The sequence below is a fragment of the Haemorhous mexicanus genome, chromosome 3 (assembly GCF_027477595.1).
Source record: "Haemorhous mexicanus isolate bHaeMex1 chromosome 3, bHaeMex1.pri, whole genome shotgun sequence".
Lineage (NCBI taxonomy): Eukaryota > Metazoa > Chordata > Aves > Passeriformes > Fringillidae > Haemorhous > Haemorhous mexicanus.
The window spans coordinates 108,253,601-108,279,224 of NC_082343.1; the positions used below are offsets into that span (position 1 = coordinate 108,253,601).

Genomic DNA, 25,624 nt, shown 5'->3' on the forward strand with positions numbered 1-25,624 from the left:
GTACAAATTAAATAAAACACCTCATGAGTGTTGGGCTTTGGACAAAAGTTTTAATTTTTATTATAAAAACAGTGGCATTTGAAATACTGAAAAATGTTGAAATAAAGCATGATTACAAAGACATCAAAACGTTTACAAGCAGATATAGAGAAAAAAGCAGAAGAAATCTGTAGTCCACCAATCTTGCGAGCTTCTCTTTATCTCTTTTTTTTCTTTCTTTTTTGGATGACAGTGGTTATCTACAATGCTAAGCAAAGGCCATGGGCAACATCCTGGCCCCAATGAGGTCAATGAATGTTTTCCATTGGCTTCAGAGATAGCAGAACTTTGTTCATTACCCACATACTCATTACCACATCTTCTAAATCCTTGAACTTGCTGTACCTGTTCCTCCAGCGAGGCCATGTATTTTCTTGTTACGCATCTATTCCAAACCAGTTACTTTCCTGATAAAAGCTCTTTGGTCTGTTCAGTCCATTCATGAACTGCCAATATTTCGCCTACACTGAGACACAAACACCAAGATGTGCAGATCCTAGACAGTGGGCTGCTAAGTGGCATCAGTTAAGATTACCCTTCCCCTGCCTTCTGAAACAACCCTACTGTGCTAAATTTCAGGGCACACAGTACAGCTAACTACCCCAAAAATCACAGCACAAGAGCGATTCAACATATAGTAGCTTCAACATATATTAGCTAAACTCTAAACACAAATACATTGCTGCAGTTAATTGCTTCTCTGAAGGGTACAGCTGATCTGACAGCTATGCAACAGATGAAGGCCATCAGGGAAAAGTGTTGAGCTGCAAGTAAAGCTTAGACAAGCTGGGATTGGGGATCAGGGATGCAATGGCAGAAGCACAGAGCTCTCCTCTGGCTCCATGATGCAAGTAGGAGTGCAGCTGTGGCAGTGTAAAGCCATGGACATCCCTGGTTATTCACTGTCCTAGTGAAGAGTTTCACAGCATCAGCCCAAAGCCTACAAATGTGCACACACTTAACATGCATTAGTAATTGTCCCCCACCATCTCCAAAGGCACAGTCAAATGCAGATGGAGATTTGAGAAAAACTATCTCATCCTTCGAGGCAGCACTTCTGGGATGGGTCAGGCACAGTCTCAGGACCGTATACCAGCTACAGAAGACCCCCAACTCCCACCAAACGTGAAGCTCCTCTGGGGATAAAGGGCTTCTGCTTTTAGTTGTGTCAGTTCAGCATTGTTTATAAACCACAGTATTCTATTGTAACACATTCTCCTCCATACTATGAGCCCTCTGACAAGGAGAAATACACACCCTTCAATAAATACTAAACTGACTTAAAAACTTCATTCACAAATTTAGCTTATATTAGAATATTCAAGTGACAAAATGATAAAAAACTTCCAAACATCAGATTAAGAAGAATTATTTTTAAAAGTTACCTCAGTCTACTCAAAGTACAAATGCAACATGCTTTGGACATACAGACTTTAAACTTTAGCCCACCATGAAATCCAGGGGAAAGAAATGGGAAAAAATAGACCATCTTTCCAAACAAGTCAAAAACCTCCTTTAGAAATGTTCCTTGAGGAGCAAACTAGTCTGATGTGGGGTAAAAGTATAAATATGGCAAGGTAAGAGGCAAAAGTCTGACAGTAGCAGCCACCAAGGATTTAAAAGTTAGGAGGTTGGAGAATGATCCATGTTATTCTCCCTTTGTTTCTGAACAGAGCTTCCTTCTGTACATTACTAGCCTGTCGATGAGCACCTCTGCAAAAATGTCAGAGGGACCAGGCTAGCTGGTGGATCCTCCATGGGACCAAAGTACAATCACAGTCAGGTACAGCCTGACTATTTCTACAATGGCATAGGACACTACAAGTTGACAAACAACATGACAGCAAAAAACTGAAAGGACTTAATGCAACCAGTCAAACTCCATTCAATAGCTTTTGATCAAGGGCAGCAGCTTGCAACGAACAGCCACTCTGTTTCAAAACCACCTCCTGTGCACAGCCTGCTCCCTCTCTCCTCTCTCACACACTCACGCTCTCTGGCTCATTGCTCCTCTTCTCTTCCTCTCGCTGGGAGGTCTCCCAGAGCCTTTCTTTGCCTGGGGCTCAGCGGCATGGCAGAAAGCAGAATCCTTGCAGCTCATTGGCATGTCTGCCCCATCGGGTTGGCACTCTGGCAGCTACACAGCTCCCTCAAGTCTCTTTCTTCATTTTCTTCCTCTTCCTCCTCTCCTTTTTTCCAGGTACAACTGCCATACAAACAACAGGGACAATGCACAAACCTTCCACATGCAATTGCATCCCTGAGAACTGTTGGCTTTTTGCCTGATGAAGAGGATTTAAGGGTTCTTAGATGTCTTTTACAAAGGCCACCTACTTTCTAGGGTAATTCAAAATCACGGGGAGGACTCAATGTTTTTAGTGGGCTCTGACTCACTCATATTTGCTTCTGTTTCATGTTGAAAAGAGCTGTGCAAAAATTACGGTCACTAAATGCAATAGTAGCTTTTTTTTTTGCTCAGTAACTCTGAGAACAGCAACAGGTATTTGTCAGAATAGCCTGTGAGTCATACAGAGCTCTCAAAGAATTAAAATATGCAGCTCAAGGAGAAGCATTTCACATACTCACTTAAAAATGCATTTGTGAACACTTCTTAGATTACACATTATTCTGAAAATTCATCAGATGTGCAAAAACAATCACTTACCGTTATTGGATGAATTATTAACAATGTCCAAGGATTTTTTGAAGGAAGCACTGACTGCATCACTGCTATCTCTTGTAGATATCAAGTCCCTGGGGCCTTCTTCCGTTCTTGTTTGCAAACCTTGCTGGGGCTTAATTGAAACAATATGCTTCACTAAGCATATGAGTTAAACAAAGCATATGCAAGTACAAAATATGAGAGAAAATGTCATTATTGTGGGGCATTTAAAGAAACTGCAGGAAAAATTAATTTTTATATGATTAGAATAGTTTGCCATGTTATCTACCTACCTCTTATTTATTTGTTTTAGAGGGAATTAAAGTGTTGGAATTGTCTTTCAGTGTTATTTTTCCTCTTGCTTCTCCCAGTGAACAGAAGAGCAGCAAGAAATACTGAGATGAAAGTACTGTCATTGTGTAGTAACACTGAAGAGTAAGATGTACCCAGTGACTGCTAAGTGACTAGAGTCCACAGAAACACTCGAGGTAGCACAAGGAGTGTGATGAGCAACTTTGTGGATCTGGCTTCATAAGTAATTTCATTTTTTATGTCCAAAAAGGACATAAAAAGGTATGGCAGCACTCTGGGAACTGATAGGATGTCCAAATGATTATGTGGACTGGTCAGTCAGGTAGTTAAAACCTTTTCCTTAAAATGGGAGCATCAGGAGATCTGGGAGCAAAATCATCTCAAGGATTATGAGAGACCACAGTGGGTGTGAGGGGAAGACAAATTATTAAAAAAGAAAAAAAAGGCAGCTGTACATGTCCAAAACACATTCTGTGACAAGTGAATGAAATACAGTTTGGACATTTCAGGCATTCCCCCACCATTTCTCATTTCACTGAACACAGTCACAGGCAAGCACTGGACCAAAAGCCAGTCAACACTCTGTTCCTGTGCACTTCCCATCCCAAATGAACTGACACTCTCCACAGCCTTTCTCTGCACTCTGAGACATTTTTCTCTCAATAACCTTTTTAGTGGTATAACAGTGGCCTTGTTTTATCTTCACTGACTTTTGGGAACCACCTTTTCATTACTGTTGATATCTCTGGGTGACCTTCAGCTACAGATGAAACACAGGCCAATTGTACACTAAATTTGGAGTGCATCTGGTTTTAATCATGGATGAAAAAATGTTTAGGCAGATGCATTCCAAGTTTAGTGTACAACATTCTGTACTGCAAAATCAAAGTGTTTTGAAAATATGTTAGGGAATACCATGTTGCAAAACTCCACCGTTCACTGTGCTCATAACTTCTTTTTATGGGAAGACAGGGAGAAAAGAGAAGAGAAAGCCAGAAGACAGAGAGGAAGAAAAGTCTCCCTTAGGTCATCCTAACAGAGAAGAATCCCGTCTGCTAATGGAAAACCAAACACTACTCCTGGAATACAAAATACTCACATGCCTCAGTCCAACTCCACCCTTTGCTTCCTTCACTTCCATTTTCTTCTTCTTCCGTTGTGTTTTGCTTTCAGGTCCAGAAGGACAGAAACGAATGCCTGCTTTGTCTTTTTGCAAATCCTGAAATCATCAGAGATTTTGTAAGAGGAGTCATGGGACAGCTAATTTTGGTTTTTTTCAGGAAAACTGATTACCTCCAGGAACGTGTGCTGACAGTGTACAAGGGGCTGTCTCTCTGGATAGGGTGCACACCTCAGCTTAACACATATTTTTGCAAAAAGCTCAGCCTGCTCTTCCCACTGCTGCCTGAAGGGAACATTTCTCTGCGCTTCTAGAAAGCATTTAAACAGCAAGACTTCTGCTTCTACATCTCCACCCAAGATATCACTGTATCACTGTCACCAAACCCTCTTATCAGCAGACTTAAATAAATATGTCCTAGCTGCCCGAGATTCTGTGAAGGCTGTGTCAGCTCTGGACTCCACACCTCTTTTAAGGCCTGGGTATTTGAGAAGGTCAGCAGCAGTAGGGTGCAAACACCCAAGGCTTGCTGCTTAGGACAGTGATCCCAGGGGAATGATGAACTCCCAGAACTAGCCAGCTCCCCCCAGCCCATCTCATGCCTCCTGCGTGCTCCCCAGCTCCAGCTATCTCAGACAGGTGAGGCAGGGACCATGCCAAGCACTTCTCCTGGCATGAGAAAGCCTCCACAACCAAAGGAGCCTAGGTCCTGGAGACACCAGTGGACCAGGTCTCCCTTGGCCATCAACAGCACTGCCTCACCTTCTCATCCCTTGTCTGATGTTCCTCATCTCCAGTCCAGTTTCCCCACTCCTCCGTGGGAGCCTTCCAGTCAGAGTCCAGGTCAATCACTGAAGGGTCACCTATCAGGGCAAGCATATGAATGGGTTATGTTCAAATCCATACTACTTCCCAGCCTCACATGAGTAGCACAAATGCTGCAAAAATATCTTCTTGCCTGCTCATGTGATATTTGGATGTGCGTGTATGCATGTCTTAAATGTGTTAAAACATTTACAAATTTATTTTAAAAATGTATTAGGACATATACATTGACTGCCAATTCACAATTAGTGACAGCACTCTCCAGGACAGGAGAAAAATTAAAGAAGGGAATAAAAGCACATACAAAACCAAAAGCCCTTTTAGTTTTGTAAAGCTTGTTTTTCAAGAAAACAAGCTTTACAAAACTAATAGACTGGCTTGTGAAATATTTCCTTTTAATTTTATGAAGAAGGATTGAGGCATATCCAAAAACACTGGCAGACACAGCAGGCTCTTCCATTCACTGCAACACACCATCCTCTGGGCAATTATTCATATGGAAGAGTAATATTAACAAAGGATTTGTGCATTCATTATTGCTCTCACTGGTGTTTTCTTTCTTACAAAAAATAGAACCAACTATATTCTCAACTTCATCTTCCTTTTCTGTTTTCTTTTCTTGAATGTAAGCCAGAAAAACACCATCCCAGCACTGATTTCCAAACCTCCTTAATATACAACTCTAAACAGGCATGAAATAGAGAACACCTACCCTGCATCAATTCTGATAATTTCATGGGAACTGGGCAAAAAACTTTTCAAAATCGTTTAGGTTTCTCTATCTTTCAGCATCTGGTACCTTTGAAAATCTGGCTGCAAGCCCTCAGCTGCTTCTCCACAAAGTACTGGCAAACTATCCTAGTCAAGAAGGCAAAACAGACCAGTTTAATTCCTTCACCCAAACTGAATGAGGTGCAAAAAAGCAGATAAATCAGCATAATATGTTGAAAGGACTACTTGATTATTTTTTAACAATTTGAATGTAACAATCTTGAGTCTTATCCTAACAGGAAGAATGACTAAAAACACAATATAAGTTTGAAAACATATAATAATAACTCTTAGCTGATTACTTCTCTTAAAAAAAAAAATCCCAAGCGAGATGGAAAAACTTCTACTTGAAGCAGGGCCAAAACCAAAAGCATGCTGGGAATGATAAAAGAAAACTGTTTCCAAAAAGTTGCTCTGACCAGTTTGCTGCCAAATGTTATAAACATGATTATAAACATTGTTCAAGCTTCTCGGTTTAAAATCCATGCCCTCTATATAGACAATATGTCTTTCCTTCTTCAAAAGGGAAAGGAACAACTAATTTTGAATGCATTCCCCCATAAAATTCTAGTCCAAAACAAAATTCAGCCTCCTGAGCTGCAAGGCAGCAGCTCTGCTGATGGATGTTCTCGTGGGTGTGCAAGCAAAAGAGACCATAATTTAACACACAGAAAAACACAACTGTTGTTTTCACCTTTTTAACTTCTCGTATATCAAAAAGTGCGTTTATGTATATGCTTCTAAACATGAAAATAGTTTGATGGCAAACTGCCTGCAATGGGCTTACATTAATGCTTCACCCTTGTCACATGTGGGCATGAAACTTTGCCAGACAGTGGTGACTCTGCCTCATCTCAGAATTACTCCTCCCAAAGTACTGTGTCCCAGGGATGTTTAAAATCAACTCAGACTAAAATTAAGGGCAATATAAGATTCTTTACAATTTGCTGGATTTGATGGGGAAATCGGATTAAATGTACTTATCCCAAAGCTCTGATTAAATGTACTTATCCTAAAGCTCTGACTTAAAATCTCTTCTGTTCTGTAGCATATTTCCCTTCAGTGAGATCTCCCACAGTGTTCTTAAACTTTGAATACTCTCTAGTATTTCTAAATCTGATTCTCCTTGGGTCATCAATTCTCTCACAGGCTAAAACTGATCAGTAATGCCTATGAACATGAACACTAAAAGAAATATGCCGTGCAGAGCATGTCCCCCTGCTCCCCTTGAGGGTTTAGCCCTGACAGAGGTGATACCTCTCTCAGCAGCAGCACAGACCAACAACTTGGCAATTCATGCTGCTCATTTTTGCAAAAGCAATGCTGTTAAATGTCATTTTCCAGCTAAGTTCTTGGTTGCAACCCACCCCAGTCCTCCAGCAAACTCCACCCAGACAAAGCTGTACTTTTCTGTTGGCAGCAAACATTTGCAGAGTGCATTTCAAGGCCAAGGTGGTTTCCACGTACCCCATGCAATGAAAACACTTTTAGATCCTGAAAGGCACAACATTGAAGGTGTCTTCAGAAACCAGGGAGGCTGCCAGCACCTCTGCAGGCAGAAAGTCCATCCCAGCACCAGCTACCTGAATGCCCTTGGTTTCCAGTCTCTCCCCTGTGTAACAAGGAGTGGACAGGGAGCGGATGGCTGTGCCCTGGGGATTGTTGGGGAGCAGGCAAACAGGGCCCCACAGCAGCAGGATCTGCTCAAAGGGGACTCTCAGCAACTTCTCTGTGCCTGCTGATAGATAGGGTGGAGTACAGTACTGTACAGGCTGAACCTAATTATCTGGTCTGGAAAATGAAACTGGAAAGTACTGCAGCAAAACAGTCTGTGTCATCCAGAAGGGGATTAAAAATTTTCTAATCTGGAGTTGTACATTTGGATTCTAATCTACCAGCATCTCTCTTGCATACTGTCACAAAATATGGGCAGCAGAAACTTAAGGGAGGTTCATCTGGCAGGGCAAACCCCTCAGTAGGCTGCATATTGTCCATGGCACTGAGCTTTTCTGTGGCTGCTGTAGAAAACTCATCCCTTTGCAAAGGGCAGTTTACTGTGTTAGGAACACAGTCCTAACCCAAATCCTTGCCAAGACATTGCTTTTAGACTAGGTGTAATACATTTGAAATGGGTAGATAATTTCCAGTCTAAAGCTTGAATTTCTGTCTTACAGGTCAATAGCTGGGTAGAAGAATCCCTTATTTGGCACCTTCCTTCAGCATAATTCAGTAGAGGCAAAATATCAAATAAACCCCAGACTGAAGACCTCTTTTAGTGGAAAAAAGCTACTGATTCCCATAAAACAAAGGAATTACAATTGATTTTAACTCTGGAACAGAAGGAAGGTTGGGAATCAAGAGACATAGGGTCAGGAGACATGGAACTTTTCTTAAGGTTATGGGGAAAATTTGCTTTGGCAATCAAGAGGGATTCATTGGGAAGATGCCAAGACACAGATAAAAAATGACTCTCATGGTCATGAGCTGTTGCATTTGCAAAGCAGAATGTGGATTTTCTGAGATTGCACTGCACTGTTGCCAAAGCACAGGTCCGCTGCACTTGGAAGCAGATGCATGGGATAAAATTAGTATTCCCTTGCCTTGGAACCAGACACAAGTGCTCTAAAACAGCCCAGCTGGCCACACCATGTGGGCTACATGTTTTATAACAGCAAAACCAGCCACAGCTTGCAATGCAGTCTGTGGGACAGCAAAGCTGAAGAACATAAATGTCACCACAGGGGCAGTGGCAGATGTGTGCCATAGGTACACGAAAGGAGTATTAGGAAGCACATGCAAGAAAAGCTTCCAAGGTAGAGGCAGGAGGATCAAGAACAACCCTGCAGAAGAAGCAAGAAAGGCGCCTGGTGAAAGCAGAGCACTTCCTGGGCTCAAAAATGAAGTGAATTATGTCAGGACCAGAAGAGGTCCAGCCTTCTTTCTTTCTCTTTGTGACAGGAATGAAAAGTATGCAAACACTAATGATGAGTAGGGGAAAAAGACGATGAGCAAAGCTTCCCACTTTGGGGCCCTCCTTCCTCATAGCAGAGTCCTGGCCACCTCAGTCTGCTGGTGGGACTGCTGGGACAGCAGCCATCAGTGCTGACCATGTGGCTTCAACTCCAAGACACTGAATGGCCCCAGCTAACAAAGGCTTAGATTGCTAAGGACTAATTGTTTGAATATGCAGAGACAATGACTGATGACAGAATGAGAATTTCAGAATCAATGAGGTTGGAAATGGCCTCTGGAAATTGTCTAGTCCCACCTCATGTCTTTCAGAGGGCTCAGCTGGTTTCTCAGGAATGCAGCAAAGTTTTGAATATTTTGAAGGGTGGAAAGTCTGCCACCTCTCTGGGCAAACTGTTCTGTTGCCTAGCCACTCTCACCATAAAAAAAAGCTTTCACTTATGGATAAGTGAAAATTTACTTCTTACCTATTTGCCTGTTCCCCACTCTCCAGGCCATGACTCCATCAGGTGCTCATACACAGGCATGGCTGGACCTTCTCCAGTATATCCCTGACTGTCTTGTACTGGTGAGCCCAGAAATGGACACAGGACTCCATTAATTGAGAATAACCACCATCAAATGTGTATTAATGAATGTCAACACAGGAGTGTGTTGTTTGAAAACCAGCCTGATTGAGAGTCTTTTAAATATTCCAAAAGTGACTGTCCAGTTCCCTTTACTTACTCCCTTTCTCCCTCTGTGTATATATGCTTTCAGTTGTGCCAACACTTAAATCTCAAGCCTTTTGTAAGTGAGGGTGTTATTATTGCTGGTACTTCACAAAAAGATAACCCGATGTGGAGCAGGGAGCAGGCCAAGGCAGCTCCACCAGCCAGGCCAGAGGCAGGAGTCCAGCATCCAGCTCCTTCAGCTGTACCAGCCCAGCACAGAACAAAGAGACTCATTACATGTACTGCCCTGGATTTGATGAAATGACCCCAGGTCATATTTAGGCTATGAATGGCTTTTTTTTTTAGTTCCCAAGCCTGCAAGAGCTAACAGGCCGTGTTTAACTGTCTAAGAGCTCATTTTGCTTGCAGCGCCAACTTTCATGCCAACCATTACCTCATCTAAATTCAGGGAATACATCTTCTGACGTGCCCCTCCCCTGCATCAATAGCAAGGCTGATGATTCAAAGGAAAAAAAAATACCAGGACAAAAAAGCAAGCTGTAAGACAGACTGAATCCTCTAAACACTTCTGCTCTGATGTTTGCAGAAGCAAGCTCCTGAATTTGCTCCTATCGTTCAACTCTCAGACAGATATGGAACTCCAAAAGCAGAGCTCTGCTTGGCTCTGCAAGTGCAGATCAAGCCCGGAGTGTGCCAAGTCTGACATGTGCTAAATGTAGTGCAAGGGAACGCTGCTGAAGAGCTGCCCGCACTGCCCACACTGCCTCCCTCCATCCCGCGTGGGCGTGACGGGGCTCCAAAGTTGGAAAGGGCCAGGCACCCTTTGCAGCAACGCGGGGGTAAAGAAACACAGCACCAAGGGAAGGGAAGGCTCAAGGTTGGGGGTTTTGTTTTTGTTCTTTTTAAAGCAAACTGTGTTATTTATAAAATCATGCCCCAAATGATGCATCTGCTGCAGAGCTTCAGTTACCGCTGGGCAGAGAAGGAAGACAACCACAATCTTTTCTCCTTAATGCATTCCACCCCTCTGGGTTCTCCTGCAGTTAAGCAATCAGAGCAGCTAGAGCACAAAGAAGTTTGCTCAGCTCATCAGCCATCATTCCAGCAAGAGCAGGGAAAGGCTTCTCAACAACAGAGGTATATATATAAATACTTCACTCGATCCTGACCAAAAGGTCAAGAGAAAAGGTCATCTAATACCCACACTGTTTATGCCAAATTATTCCAGCAACTCAGGACCCATGCTTGTCTTTCTTTTAAAATTAAAAGCCATAAAAATACTGAAATCCTGACTGCTACAATGCACTGGAGTTGTATTCTGCATCTGGGTTCAGGACATTTCCAAGGAAATTTAAAGTTTTGGCAAAGGTACACGGAGCTTGAAAAGCACCCTGTCCTCCCATGGCTCTCCCCCAGCCACCCCACTGAGCCCGGGCTGCAGCTGCTTGGAAAAGGCCACTCAGCTCCACCTTCCCACACAACCATAGGAGGGAGGGAAACACAATGCTTCAGTTATGAAAACCAAACACAGCTTTGAACTCATTTCACAAATTCAGTAATCCAAGTTGACTGCTAACACATGGGGCTTTTTGAAACACAGAGCCCATCCTGCTGCCTCTGGCTCAGGAAGTCCCTGACCCGCTCTCTGCAGGGTGTGGGGAGGGATCACCCTGTGCTTGCCCTGTTCCTGTGCTTATCTGCCCACAGCTGATAGCAGGGCACTGCTGCAGAGCCTGCAGACAACTCCTACAGCTGCTGCTGCTGCCCAGCAGCTCTAGTTACACTTTGCACCAGTATGTATGTACCAAAACAGACTGTACCTACTGCATTATTTGTTTTTCTTCTAAGGGAAAGCATAAATAAAATGCACTTTCTTGCCTTTCTCAAGGGCTCCACATGGACAACTGCTGCCCTGACCGAGCTCACAGCAACTCTGGGCACCTGCTCAAAACCAGACCCACACAGGACTTCTCCCTGACCAGCAAATGAGCCACATGGGAAGTGGACCCTGATGTCTGAGGCGTAGGGAATGGACTGAAGAGAGTTCCTGCATTGGTGCACTTGTCTGTCTGCAGAAAAAGGGCAAAGAGACGTACCCTGCCCCTGCCATGCATCATCTGCTGGGAGGAAAGTAGAGCTGCCATGCCAACAGCATCTGGAAGGACTGTCCTCAGATGATTTGCTCAACACATGATCTGCACACAGGAAAGCATCTTCATTAAAAAATTAAACCAAAAAAAGCCCAAATCCCAAACCTAAAAGATAATCACATAGGTATATTCACATTATTAAAACCAATTAATCATGCCTCTGTCTGCTCACTATGTCACGATGCACGTTATGTAATTTAAGCCACACATTAATCTATGCTTCTCATCACTGTGGATTTATTAACAAAGGCTGGATGAGGACACTACATGCACAAGTTATTAAAAACAACTCACTCAGGAGTGGCTACACTAACAGCACTCAGAAAAGTAAACTTCTGGCACATCTCTGTTGGGGACCTAAGGAGGGAGCTGTAGTTCCTGCAGAACAAAAGTCACATCCAGAGTATCCAGCTCCAACTCCCACCACTTTGAGTGAGAAGGTTTCTGCTCAAGCTAACAGAAATCCATAATTACCAAATTAATTGCTCCATGAAAGAGCACAGGTGAGAGAGCTGCTGGAGGAAAAAGTTGCTTTGATGATTACTTTCAGTAACTAAAGCAACCAGTCGGATTCTCATGCCTCCCTGAATGACTCCCCTTAGCCCCTTTCTAAGGCCTGTAGATAACAGACCAGGGTATTCTTCACATCTTTCATAAATCACTTTTCCTTTCTTCCTTTCACCTAATGAACTCTGAGGTTTATGCAACTGTGTATCAGTTTGGGTTTTTTGCTGCATAAATGCAGATGTTAAAAATTATTTCTCCTTGTTGAGTACCTAAACATGAGGAACTTGAATCCACTGACAAAGTGTTGGAAAACAGACGGTTAAATATGGCATGTGTTATATTAATTGCCTTATCTGGCTTTAGAAGCTGATTTCATCATTCTGGCTAACATCACACACACTGTTTTGTGCACAGATATCTGTATGTATCTATGCTTGTCTTTAGCATCTCTAATAGATTCAGGACTAGACTTTGCATTCATCATTCAGCTAAACTTTCAGCCAATGTGAGTTTCTGGTAGGCAGGGAATGTATGAACCAGGGGTACATGCAGTCAATCAGTGAAGACTGACAGGTGCAAATATGCAAAGTGAAAGCCAGAAACGAGGCTCAACTCAAGGCAAAATGAGGAGATGCCCCATCCTTCTCAAGGCTGTGCATGGAGAGGCTCAGGCAAGAAATCCCCCAGTGCTGGATGAGAAGCTGCTGGCTAGGCAGCCTCTAAAACAGCCTTTCCAAGTGCACATTCACTCCCTCCCTCGGTCTGAAATTCTCTGAATTTGTCGGTTATCAGAGCACAACAGAAACCTTCTGTGTGAGTCAACCTAACAGATAGAATCTGCAGGGGAGGCAGTATTTTTTAATTTATTCCAGGATGAGTACATGAGTTTGGAAAGCGCTCAGTAAAGGTTCTGATGTTGCTCCCTAAAACACGGGTGTTCTGGATTGCAGATGCAAGCAAGCTCTGCAAGGGAGAGTGACTAATGAGATGTGGCTCCAGGGGAGAAGACCCATGTGTGATCAATGAGAGCTCTTTTCAGCCAAGCAGCTAAGAAAGTGATAGAAGAATTTAGACAGAAGTACAATGAGAGGTCACTCACCTAAATCCCTGGAGAGATCTGACAATGTCCCAAAGGTCACAGGGCAGGATTTTACATCTGCAATATCCCATGTTCCTGAATTTAAAATGCAAACAAACAGTAACCCAAAATCTGATGTCATGTTCACTGTTTCCACCTCATGCCCCCAAGCTCATTACAGTCCTTCCATGTTCTCTTCATTCCAAGCCTATATCCACTGCTGTTGCTGGACAAGCATCAAGCAAGGAGAAATCACCTTTATGGACAGGGAGAGTCCAGCCCCATCACCATGTACACCTTCTCAGACCTTCAGCATGCATGTCACACCAGCGCGGCGCTTCTCTGGACTTAAATTCCTCACTCATCTGAACTGATGCCCCCTTTATGCACTGCTGGCAAAGTGGAATTTGGCCTTTTGAAAGCATTAGGGTAAAAATGGTACTAATGTCCTCCTCCATCAACCCTGTACTTTGCAAGAAAAGGATTCTAGCAGAGAAGGCAACTCACATGAGGGCAACCTAAGAACATTTTCTGAATCATCAGAGTACTGGATGACTGCTACTGAAGGTGAGTCATCATGTGGCCTTATATACCATTCAGTTCAGCCACCGTGCTCAATTAATCACTGAGAATGTAGTCAAAACCAAATGCTTTTGATTTAGGAACCCTGCCTTTTCCTTTTTTGAAATACACAGATATACCCTGCAGCCTAACTTTGACCAGGTGTAAGCATCCTCAGAAGGCAAGGCTTTGGTTGTAAAAGACAAATAATACCTGTGGGTAGAAAACAACTTGCACCCAGCAGGTAATCTACAACACAAGGAATTCCTGCCATAAGGACCCCTCTTTTCACATTGCTGGGAAATAAATGACACCTAGGGGTCCTAGGGGGGTGGACAACACTGTGTGTGCAGGATGAATGTCAGTGGGGCTGCACTCTCATAAGGACACAGCAATTTGTGAAGCTTCCCCTCAGCAATATTTGAATGTCAACACTCACCTACATTGGAGAAAACATCGTCTTCTGATCTGGAGGTTGCCAGTTCTTCCCGTAGGGCTCCTGAGCCCCTCAGCACAGTCCCACACTCTGCCTTGGCAAAGAAAGCACCTTTTCCACCACCACCAGTGTCCTCTGTGAGTGGCCACACTGCTCTCTTCTCGTCCCAGTCAAAGGCTGGCTCAACTGCTGAGCTACCCAGAGATGCTCTGCTGGGGTCTTCTCGGGAATAAACATTACCACAGGATCATCATTATTTTTAGTTACAAGGAAGAGTTTGTTCAGGAGAGAAAACAGAACAAAGCCTGATCTAAACCCATCGGACTATTTCCAACTGAAATTATTTGCAGACATGGTGGCAGCGAAACGCAGCTCCTGGGATGGGACACTGAAGTGGAGAACAGGAAGGCCACTGTGAGAAGGACTGCACCACAGCAGCCTAGGGCATCCCTCCCTGGAGGGGAGGCTCAAGGCCTCCAGAGTCCTGCTGGGGCTCAGAGCAGTAAAGGGAGAGAAAGAGAACAGCTGGACCTCCAAGAAAAAAGAAAGCAAACCTCTTGGATATTGGTCATTCAAGGCTGCTAGAGAAATCAGTGCAGGCATACGGATATTTTAAAAAATAACAGTTATCTCCAGCATTTTTGTTCCAAATGACTCCTCAAGTTTTTCATGACTCCAGCCTTCAGAATAGCAAAGTATTTTCTGGAGCTCTGGTGAGGAGGAGACCACCAACTGCTGACACCAACTCCACCTTCACATACCTTAATGGTGATGCTGCTGTTTCTCCCCTGCCAGGGAACAGCAGCCAGCACTCAGCAGGGTTAGGGCTTCTTCCTAGGTCAGATCTCACTTCTCTGGAAATGCCCATGCCAGCAAGATCAGGGGTTCAGCATTCTGCACCAAAGACTTCTGGTGCTTCAAATGAGACTTGGTGAACTGAGCTCCCTTTCCTGGGTCAGAAAAGCCCTTAACAACCTGCATGACCTTAGGGTTAATCCCTGTGGGGTTCTGCATGTGGAGCTGGCACCACTGATGACAACAGGTCAATTTACATGAAGAAAGAAATGGGGACCCGTTCACTTTGCTGGAGAGAAAGTGGAGACCTCAGCACCTCTAGCCTTTAAAGACCCTTGATAAACCTAGAGTTAAAAATCTAAACTCTTGCTATTTAACTCTGTGTATTTTTCTATTGAAATTTCCTGTTCCCTTACCCTTCAATTTTAATAGAGCACCTGAGAGCACTTTAAGAGCCTTATTGCTGACAGTGCACTAACTCACATATATCCAACTACATCTCCTAATCCAGTTATGTCTCCCCAACATCCAAACTCCTATCTTAGCTTCTAAATTACTCTAATATTATGAACCTGAAGTTTATTTTGATCATTTTATCACAGATAATGAAAATACTTCCAAATGTCTTAATTCCATGATCCGCTTTCATTTAGTGGTTATTACACATAACACGATTAGCAGAAATGTATATAGGCATAAGTGCACAGCAGACACCCTGAAATCCCCAGAAAAAAAATGTGGAGTGAGCACAAAGCGTTGTTTCATTTGATCTCATTAGGATAAGAGTATATTCCTACTATAGTTCTTTAGTCTGGGCAATCCTGGACTAAGGAACCTGTTTGGAACTGAGAAAATTATTTGTGATTTTAAACATCCGTTATCAGAAAACTTCTGTCAAGCCACGCAAAAGGAACAAGCCCACGTGACACCAAGCCTCCAGCAGATCTACCATCTAAGAGACATCTGCTTTCAAAGTCCTGTGTGCTCTGCTGTGTGCTTTAATGAGAGCATGGAGTAAAAGGCAAGCTCCCAAGTAAAAGCTCCCATAGCTGTTTTTTCTTAAGTAAATAGCCTCAGTAAGTGCCTGGATTTTGCTGCCAAATGATGAATAGAGCAAACAGATGCTGGGCTGTGGGGAGGGGTAACCAGCCCAGCCAGATCAGGTGTGTAAATTGAGCCTGTACATTTACCTTTTTGTTTCAGCCTTTCCTTCCTTAAGTGTCTCTTTTCACGGCTGCTGATCTTGGTCTGCCAAATTCCTGCAACAGAGAGCAAAGTTCATTTTTAAGCTAACAATTTTCTTCATTGCCTTTACTGCTTAGCACCAAGGTAAATAGCCATCTGAAAGTTTCTGATGCTGGCTGTAAGAGAGGCATCAGATCCCATGCAGCATGTCTCCTGTGTGCAGCCTTTGCTTTCTCTGCAGAGATGTGTTACATAAGAAATCCCCATCACAGACCTGTCTGTTGTGTCCTGACTCATGTAACTGCACATGTTCTTCTGTCCTTTGTGTCAGCCTGATGTGACACCCACTCCCTTGAGGGAAATGTCACAGCAGAGCATCAGCCACCTTATATGTGTGACAGTGGGGAGAGGTTAATGTAAATCCTAACCATTAAATGAGGTTTCTATTTACTGGGTTCCTGTAGCCCTAAGACTTGTCCTACAATGTGGATGCCCTCTCCCACTCAGCTGGTTTCATTCACACCCTGGGGCCACATCTTGTCTCCATCCATGCCCTCCATGACCCAAGAAGTCAGAGGAGGTGCTGGCAAAAATGGTTAATGAAGGAAAAAACACAGCCCCTGGAGCTGACCAAGACACTTCCTTTCTCTCAAGCATCCCTGAAGAACACATGAAGCATCCCTGAAAAACTCATGAAACAGTTCAGCTGCCTCATCCATTCAAAAAATTACAGATCCATTTGCAGAAAGCCTCTGCTGTGTCCCTTTCTCCCCCAGCAGCCTCACAGGCCCCAGGAAGGACTCTGGTCCAACAGCAGCGAGGGCTTCTCTTGCTCTCACCACCACATAATCACAGTGTAATCTTTTAAGCCCAGAAAAGCTTAGAATTTGTTGTTTTCAGTGCAACCCTTGGTGGGGGGAGGCAGAGAGGGGCTCATGGGATGCAATGTATTTTCCAGTGAAATTCTAGCTGCCTGAGCCTTGCTGGCCTCTGCCAGGTTTCTCTGCAGATCTGCTTGAAACAAAGGTCTTGGCTCTGCTCACAGGGTGCTACAGGTTGGCTGTGAATTGCCCCAGCACCTTTACCAGCCTCAGTCATGAGCACAACAGTGTGCTGCTCCATCTGTGTATCAGCATGGCAGAGGCCAAGGATTAGGGGAAGGACCCTCTGACCACTTCAGAGATCCATCCTCACCTGCAGATTTGTCCTCCCTGCGTTCACAGTCAGAACTTGGGGAGTGTGGCATGAAAGAACATGGCCCATGTCAGAGACTAAACTGTTGTGGTTTTTGGCTTAAACACCTTTAAGAAGGACTTTTGCCCCTTATAGGAAAAGTGCATAATGAAACTGCACCACCAAAGCCCTCCCTGGATGGGCCTCCTGACTGAAACCCTAAACTGTGAGTTAAACCCATAAGACAACTTGAGATAAGGCAAGTGACACTATTGTTCAGAGCATCTGGAAGAGCACCCATGGCCCAGCCCAGCCCCTGCTTCGAGGTGGAGGCCACAGCCCCAGGTTTATCAGCTGCCAAGCTCCCACAGACCCTGCACCAAAGCAGGGAGGAGGAAAGGTTTTGGCTGTGTGGCACAGCCTGTGGTCAGTGAGTGCCCATCCTCTGCTGTGCAGACCAGCTCAGCTGAGGGGCCCCTTCACCCCAGAACAGCCACATCTAAGGGACATCCATGTGAGGGACAGCAGAGGGGGTGTCATGGCCCATCAAAGGCCCCTCCCAAAGGAGCCCCCAGACCCTGCACCAGAGCACTGCACATGATGCGAGAGACCCACAGTGTTGCAAGGGATGGTGTCAAACCTGCCCCCCTTAGGGGAGGCACATGGGCATTCCCACCTTCCCAAATGTATATTAATCCATGGGATTCTATATGTTAAGGCATGGGACCCTCACCACCAATATGGAGGGAAACAACGAGGCATCCTTGGAACCCATGATATGTTTCTAATCTTTGTCCCTCTCCCTGTTCCCTCACACACCTCTTTTTCTATTTTTTTTCTTTCTTTTCTCTTTCTTTCTCTTTGCCTCTTTTACTATGAAATAAAACATAACAATTTTTTGATATCAACATCTAAGCTTGTTTGGTTTGAATCACATTTTTTGGGTATATTAAAATCTTCCAGGGTTCGATCCATTTTATTCAAGGAGACTTTAAAAAGTTCTCTTTACTCCTCTGTAATTAAACCAGATCACTACAGCACCTGTCCACATAGTTACACGTAGGAAGGAGGAAGTGATAGAAATAACTCTCAAACTGGCAGCTTTCCCCACTAACACAGAACTCTAGAATAGTGGAAAAGGCCTCCCTTTTGACATATTTCATCCCATGTTATTATTTGGAATATGCATCAGAGAACAGAAGAATCAGATCTTTTGTTACCTTCTTCCTCTTGCAGTTTGTCTTTTTCCACAGAATGCAGATCTTTTGGCACTTCCTTGTCTGAGCACTGGGTTTTCCTCTTCTTCTTAGGCTGCAGAATAGAGGAGATATAGAACAGAAAGATAAAACAAGTATTTGTTATGTTTCATCCAGAAGAAAAAAAGAGTCAGGGCAGTAGTTGTGAAATGGAGACGACCCATAATACTCAGAGAGAGTAGGGGCTGCTGGAGTCTTTTAAGCGTGTGCAAAAGTCTTCCTGAGCAGATTTTATTGCAAATCCCAAACCAATAAACACTATTGGTTTGGACCTACGAATCTTAACTTATCTGCTAGATTAGAAAGTTCACATTTTAATTCAGGCACCCGCTCTATAGTAAGATTTGCATTCATTGTTCCTAAGTTCTAAAGTTCTTCCTCTGAAGGAGGAAAGTCTAAGCTTCCCCTTTAAAAGTCTAGTCTTTACTAGTCTTTCCCTAGTAAAGTCTACCCCCTTTAAAATCAGAAATGCTATAATCAAGAGTTAGGACCCTGCCAATGCTAATCAAAAAAAAAACCCAGCCCCACCTTCCCCCCACTTCAAACCATGGAACAGCCTATTTTTAATGAAGGTATCTTCAGTTTGCACTAATCTGAAAGGCTCAGGAGTAGCTGAGGCCATTTGCATACAGCTTGATGAAACTGTAGCACTAACTCTAAATCATAAATTTTGAATGTTCTAGTTTAAACAGTGGCTCTTGATTTTTCCAAGGTGGGAAACCCCTGCCAGAAAATGTAGTTCCCTGCCCAGGCTCAGGGGCTGCTCCTCACTTAGAATCACAGAATGGTTTGGAAGGGACCTTAAAGACCATCCAGTTCCAACCCCCACCCTGCCACCTTCCACTAGACCAGGCTGCTCAGAGCCCATCCAGCCTGGCCTAGAACAGTTTCAGGGACAGGGCAGACAGCTTCTCTGGGCAACTCGGAACTTGCTGTGAAGCCTTGGAAGCTCTTTAAAGCATTTGCCCCTTCCTCCACACCAGTACAAGTGCTCAATGGCCAAGGTAAAACCCTTAAACAGACACAAGGAAATGTCCCTGTCAGAGCTGGAATGGAAATACAGGAGATTCCTGCGCCCACTTCTGGGCTTGGATGATGAGACCATCCCCCTTGTGGTGGCAGTGACAAACACTACAGTGTGGCTGTGCCAGAAAATTACATGGTCTTATATTCCTGCAGCATCTCTTAAGTGCAGCAAACCAAGGAAGAACAAACTATCTTAAAAAAAGGAGCCCTCTAAAAACAACTGTCTCTTGAAAGATAATACATAAACTCTAAAACTCTTGCTGGTACCTTGAGGAGCTTTTTCTCTCTGATGTTGACTGATGTGATAAGATGGCCATTCACTGGAACCTAGGAGGTGGACAATAACAAAATGCATTATAGTACATATTCATGCATGTCTGTGTATGTGTAAATATGTATATAAATATACTTATTTCAATACCTTCCTATAATACATACAATAGTCTGAAAGATACAGCTAAGTAACCCCCTCTACAAATCTGGGCTAGAATTTGTGGCCTTGCTCCAACTGGAGTAATTTATTCCAAATTAATTAGTGCATGCTAAGCCTTTATGAATGTAAATCCAGAAACTTCACAAAGATTTATTCCAAAGCAGACATATTTGTGGTTTATCATAAGATTTGTCTAGGATCAAAGTTGTTTTTCAAATAGGGTAAGCCTGTCTTAAAGAAACAGCATAGACATGAGAGGGCTTATTTTAATATTCTTATTTTTAATTCTTGTTTACCAGTTGGGGTGGGCCTTATGTTCCCTCTCAAGTCTATCTGACCAACTAAAAGAATAGATTTTATCCTACCTAGATCCAGTAAAGTAAACAATAAATGTTTAAGGACTTTTCAAATTATAGTTTGACTAATGTCTCAGCTGTCTCAGAATTCCCTGGGAATTGCCAGCCACCAGCTACAGGGATGGGAGGGTGTAAATCTGCAGCTGTGCCAGCAAGGGCCACTGCACACTATGCAGAGCCAGCAGCACCCAAGACAAGGCTGAAGCTCCCTCCACAGGTGCCTGTTTCCCTTGACACACAGAGCAGCTCCTTGCTGGATGTATGGCACTTCTCTGACTTACACAGGTCGCTCCCCCTGTGCGGTGCAGCTGCTGTTCAGCACTGCCCAGGCTTCCTTCAGCCCATCAGACCTGTTGGGCTGCCCAGCTGAACCCACATCTCCCAGAAGGGAGCCTGACTCAGGCTGTCACCCAAATCCCTGATCCATCCTCTGCCTGGGGCAAAGGGATCCCTGGCAGGTGAAGGCAGCCCTGTCTGGAGCAAAATCCTGTTGAATTCAGGTTCCCAGTCCTCCTGGAGAAGGGAAGCCAGCTGATGCTTCCTCCTGCTTCCTCCCTCTCCCCATTCTCACAGGTCTCTGAGATGGGGCCATGATTAGTCAGCAGCAGATAAAATCCCGTGGGTGACTGCCCATGTCTCTCCCCAGCAGACCCAGTGGGGCTGCAATCCTTCAGACTCTTAATAGTCATCTCTTTGATATTTTGAGGATTTTAGAGCTGCTTTCCACAAGTCTAAGAAAGGTCTGGTTTGAAGTGCATAACAGGTAAATGCTGGCAAATGCTTCATCCCTGGAGGTGTTTGCTTGGAATTCCAGACCAATTACAAGCCCATGGTGGACAAGGACCCAGCATTCTGGTGTTCATCCCAAGTTCCACAATGATTAGGAGAGGAAGCCCCAAAATTGTGGACTTAGCACACAGACAATACTGATTTGGGGCCTTCCAGTAAAACATCACAGCAGCAGGAGGCAAACCCCTGCCTATTATATCAGTAATTCCACCAGCTTCACATTACAAGCTTAAGCCAAAAGCTCCTCCATCTCCCTCAGCTGTCAAATGCAAACAATATTATTGTTTACAATTATGTTATTCTGAACATTAGTAAAATAATTACTTCTCTGTTAAAACCCAGCAACATTTGTTAGTAGCTAGCAAGGCTGTCTTGTTTTTTCCCATGGGCACTCTCTTCTAAGCCTCTCAGGTTCATTTACTAGAGGCACTCCATAAATACCACCACAAAGCAAATAATTTTCTATCTCCTGCTCTGCTCAAGGAAAAAATATCCCACTTTACCTGCAGCAGGGAGAGAAGCAGCTTCTCATATAAAATGTGGGATATAAAATACAAAACCAGGGGCATTTTGGTGAAAATTTGAACCACGTAGATATGGAAAATATTAAGTTTATACTATTCTTTCTTTCTCAGCATATGTTTCTTTCCATTTACATGTGTGAAAATACAGATCTTGTCTCAGTGGACAACAATTCCTATGCAATATAGAATCTTGGGGGAATGACTTTCAATTACATGACAGAACTTTAGGAAAACTGAATTTTATCGGATGAATGCAAGAAGAGATGACTGGGGGCAGCCAAACAACATGTAAGTGAAATATTCCTTCCTGATGTCATCAAACCCTGATGATTTCCCTGTTTTCCCATAATGAAATCTTCACTGTTTTCTAAAAGCTTTGCAAATGGACCTCCCAAGTGAAGGCGCTTTGAGCAAGACTGCCACCGTGGGCACAGAAATAGCAACACCAGCTTAGGAGGTAAGGAGGAGGATGCTTTTTTGCCATCTTTCAGAAACACACAGATAAGAGGAGAAGAGGCATCCCACCTCCTGTTAACCTCTCTTTATATCAAGATGCTTCTGCAAGCACAAGGGACTGCAGGCAGAGACAAGGAAATGTCAGGATTAAGGATGTGAAAGTGCCTTGCTCCCCCAGGATGGTGTGAGCCAGCACAGCCCGAGGCTGTACAGGGCCCTCACACGGGCAGGGAGAATCCAGAAGGAAAATGCTGAGTGCAATAACAGATTAGGGAAGATGCAAATGATGTTGGCTCTGACAGACTTGTCTCAGCTGGGTCAGGATCATGTTCCTGGACCTTCTCTCTAGATAACTGACAGTAGGCAAGGAGCTGGAAACTGCAGCACTTTGTTTTAGTGCTTTGCCAGCCTGACTGCTGCGTACTTTTACCAGACAAGCACAACCTTTGCTACTGAAATGATATTTCACCTGCTAGATAAATATCCCCCTCTCTCTCCATCACTGACTAGGAGGTTAAATATATACTGTTGACAGTCATTTACTGTGTCCCAGGGGTCTTCATGATGACTGAGTGGCTATTCAGCCCTAAGTGCCCACCTGGGACTCCTCAACATTGTTGCATCCTTCCTAACAAGCAGCTGAGTGCAAAAAAATACCAAACCTGACCACTGACTGATGCTCAGCAAATGTCCCACCACTGTGGTGATGCTCTTTTTTTGAGCCTGAAATATCTCTTGCTTCTCTGCCATCCTTCAGTAATACCAGCAACTCCCTTTCTTTCATCACCAAGAATTTTTACTGAGTTCTATTTCCTTTCAGTGGAAATGTATTATGTTAGCCTGAACTTTTGTGTTAAATCCTGCCCTTATCCAACCCTTTTTCAGGCAGTAAACTGGCTGTGTGGCTGAGGAACCCCACCCTACCCTATTCTTTCCTTTTGAAGCCCTTAGGGTAGGGGATTAGTCATGCCTCTTTATCGTGCCATTTGGCCACTATGAAAAGGAAAAAAGGAATTTTCATTATTTTATTTCATTTAACCTAATGCAATCATTAAAGAGAAATTAATATTGTCAGGGGAATTTTTTTCTTAATGAAAAATGTCATTTTGTACAGGGAAAACACATCTAAATCCACCACATTAAATGACTATATTAAATCTTAAGTGCAATTCCAAATACATCAAATATATGCAGAGAAACAGAATCAGGACTTTTAATGGAATCAGACTTAGCATATTAATTTCTACTCACGTTCTGTGGAACAATAGAAAGATTATTTTTAGTTCATGGCCATTTGGTTCGTGACCCAGTGGAACAGGATTTCCCCCCCACCCCCTGCCTTTTTTCCCCTTTTTTATGTAACTTAAGGTTATATTTCTGATGATTGTTCTGAAACTAGCAATTTCTGATTCTCTTGAGCTAGTGCTTAATTTATTTCATGCTTTTAATATAGTTCTACATAAAGTCACAAAGAAAGGAGGCAAAGTGATACATCTCCAAGTGCCAAAAAGTGCTGGGTTTAGTATATAAACCTTGTATTCAAAGCCATAAAGCTGTACACCTAGAGACTCAGCTTTATGCAATTCAATAGTTCTGCTAGACTAGTCATTTTTATAAAACCCAACACCTTTGTGTCTCTCAGATCAGGCTGCCTGCTTTCACATCTCAGTGCCACCAACTGGTTAAAGGAGTAATTAAAAATTGTGTGAATATCAGCTTCAGGTTCACTAACTGCTCTTTGTCCCTCTTGGGAAAGGTGCTTAAAATTGCCTTCCTGAGGAAGGCATGGAAAGGTTTGCCCAGTAGAGGGATACTAGGACAAAATAAACTCAGCTATGAAACCCAAAGGGAGCTATTATATGCTTCACACATTGGAAATCAGGAAATTCATTTAAGAACATGAATAAAGATTCAGAAAATTGTTCTCAGCTACCACTTTCAGAAAACTCAAATTAAGTGGGTTGGACACTGGAAATGAAAGGAAGCAAAACGACCCCATTCTGGCAGGGGGTCTGTGAACACAAAACCATTTCCAGATTTAAGAAGTACTTCAATTAAATTGTTTCATAGTGCTCAATTCCAGTGAAAAAAACTGGAGTTTTTTTTCACTTTATGTTACAACACAAGAAAAATGTTGTGGATGTAGGCCAAAAGGCAATACTGGTATGACAAAAGTAACACCAACATGCACTAAATTAAAATATTAAGGGAGGGAGTGGGAGAAAAGAACAAAAAGAAAGGGACTTTCTAAGCAGGAAAATAAATAATCTCCATTAAACATGCTCTGTTAGAACTGAACAAGGTATGACTGCACTTTTCAGCTTTCTCAGTAGATCTTCAACAAGCTGAAAAGTGAGCAGGAAGTCTTCATCCCTCTCAGCATCCTCTGGAAGATCCAGTCCTTGCTCCCTACACTCCATGCTCTGAGTCAGATTATTCACAGCACCACTTGCAGTTCACTGCTGGCTCTCTGCAGGTGGGTTCTTGTCTCCTGTGCACACAAGCAGGGGCTGGGCCACAGGGAGAGCAAACCCAAGTGCTGCTGCTGCTGCAGCCAGACAGGGCTGGCATTTCTCCATCCACGGACAGCGAGCCATCGGCGAGACAAACGTGTTGGGAAACAAAGCAGGGCTGGCTTTCATTAACTCTGATTCATAAATGGAAGCAGACATCCTGGCCAGTCTGGCTTTGCCACATGGTCTTGTCCTGATGATGGACTTTGCTCTGGGAGACCAATTCCTAAACCAATGGGAACCAGGAGAATGGGAAAAGACAAGCATGCATTTGTCAGAGGAGAAAGGATGGGGTTTATGCAGAGGCCATCAGAGAAACAGGAAAGTCCCAGCTTCAAAGAAAATCCCTCATTCAGTTCTAGCAGCTAGAGAAAGGATAACACAATGGCAATTTCTGCTCAGGTAAAAATGGAAAGCTAAAAAAATGTTGGGTTTGTTAGCAAAGGAAACTGAGTGGCTGTCCATGCATGGGAGAAGGACATAAAGGATCTTCTTTGGGAAATGGCTGCTCACAACACTACAGAGACATATCTGCAAAGGGGAGGGAAAAGAGAGCAGAGTCCTGGTTTTTGATCAATACTGTAAGTACTAACAATCTTATTGTTAATAGCTATTATTGATATGTGGTAATGCAAAGTTTTCCCTGGCAAAATCACTTCAGACAAATGTGTTCCCAGTAGGAAAGAGGAGTCTGTTAGAAAGGAAAATTACATGGGAAACACGTGCAATGAACAGACAGAATTATACAGAACTACACACTAGGAATATGTGAAATTTTCCCTTAAGGCACCTAACATAGAAAAGAAAGGGGCAGTTGTCCCATCAAATGGATGCTCCAAGAACCTTGTGGAAAAGGATGTGGGCCATCAGCACAGAAAACCCATTCATCTGCACATATTCCCAGGGGTGGAGCTGCCTGTAGGAACCCCTTGAGCACAAACACAGGTTGATAACAAGGAGTGGGAGCCAGAACTGCATATGTAGCCATTCATATGCAAAAGCAGTTGCACAAG

At 43.5% G+C, this 25,624-nt stretch overlaps 1 protein-coding gene across 1 annotated transcript in view; it reads right to left on the bottom strand.

Moving 5' to 3' along the window:
• Positions 1 to 36: 36 nt before the first annotated feature.
• Positions 37 to 25,624, bottom strand: part of LOC132325736 (protein LYRIC-like) — a 31,034-nt gene continuing 5,446 nt past the window's right edge. The window contains exons 4-13 of the mRNA XM_059843313.1: positions 19,808 to 19,867; positions 18,479 to 18,569; positions 16,091 to 16,159; positions 14,109 to 14,324; positions 13,130 to 13,204; positions 11,470 to 11,568; positions 4,896 to 4,996; positions 4,113 to 4,232; positions 2,705 to 2,834; positions 37 to 2,245 (exon numbers count right to left, since the gene is read on the bottom strand). Of these exons, the coding sequence (XP_059699296.1) occupies positions 2,190 to 2,245; positions 2,705 to 2,834; positions 4,113 to 4,232; positions 4,896 to 4,996; positions 11,470 to 11,568; positions 13,130 to 13,204; positions 14,109 to 14,324; positions 16,091 to 16,159; positions 18,479 to 18,569; positions 19,808 to 19,867 (1,017 nt within the window). The 3' untranslated portion in view covers positions 37 to 2,189. The remainder of the gene's footprint in view (positions 2,246 to 2,704; positions 2,835 to 4,112; positions 4,233 to 4,895; positions 4,997 to 11,469; positions 11,569 to 13,129; positions 13,205 to 14,108; positions 14,325 to 16,090; positions 16,160 to 18,478; positions 18,570 to 19,807; positions 19,868 to 25,624) is intronic.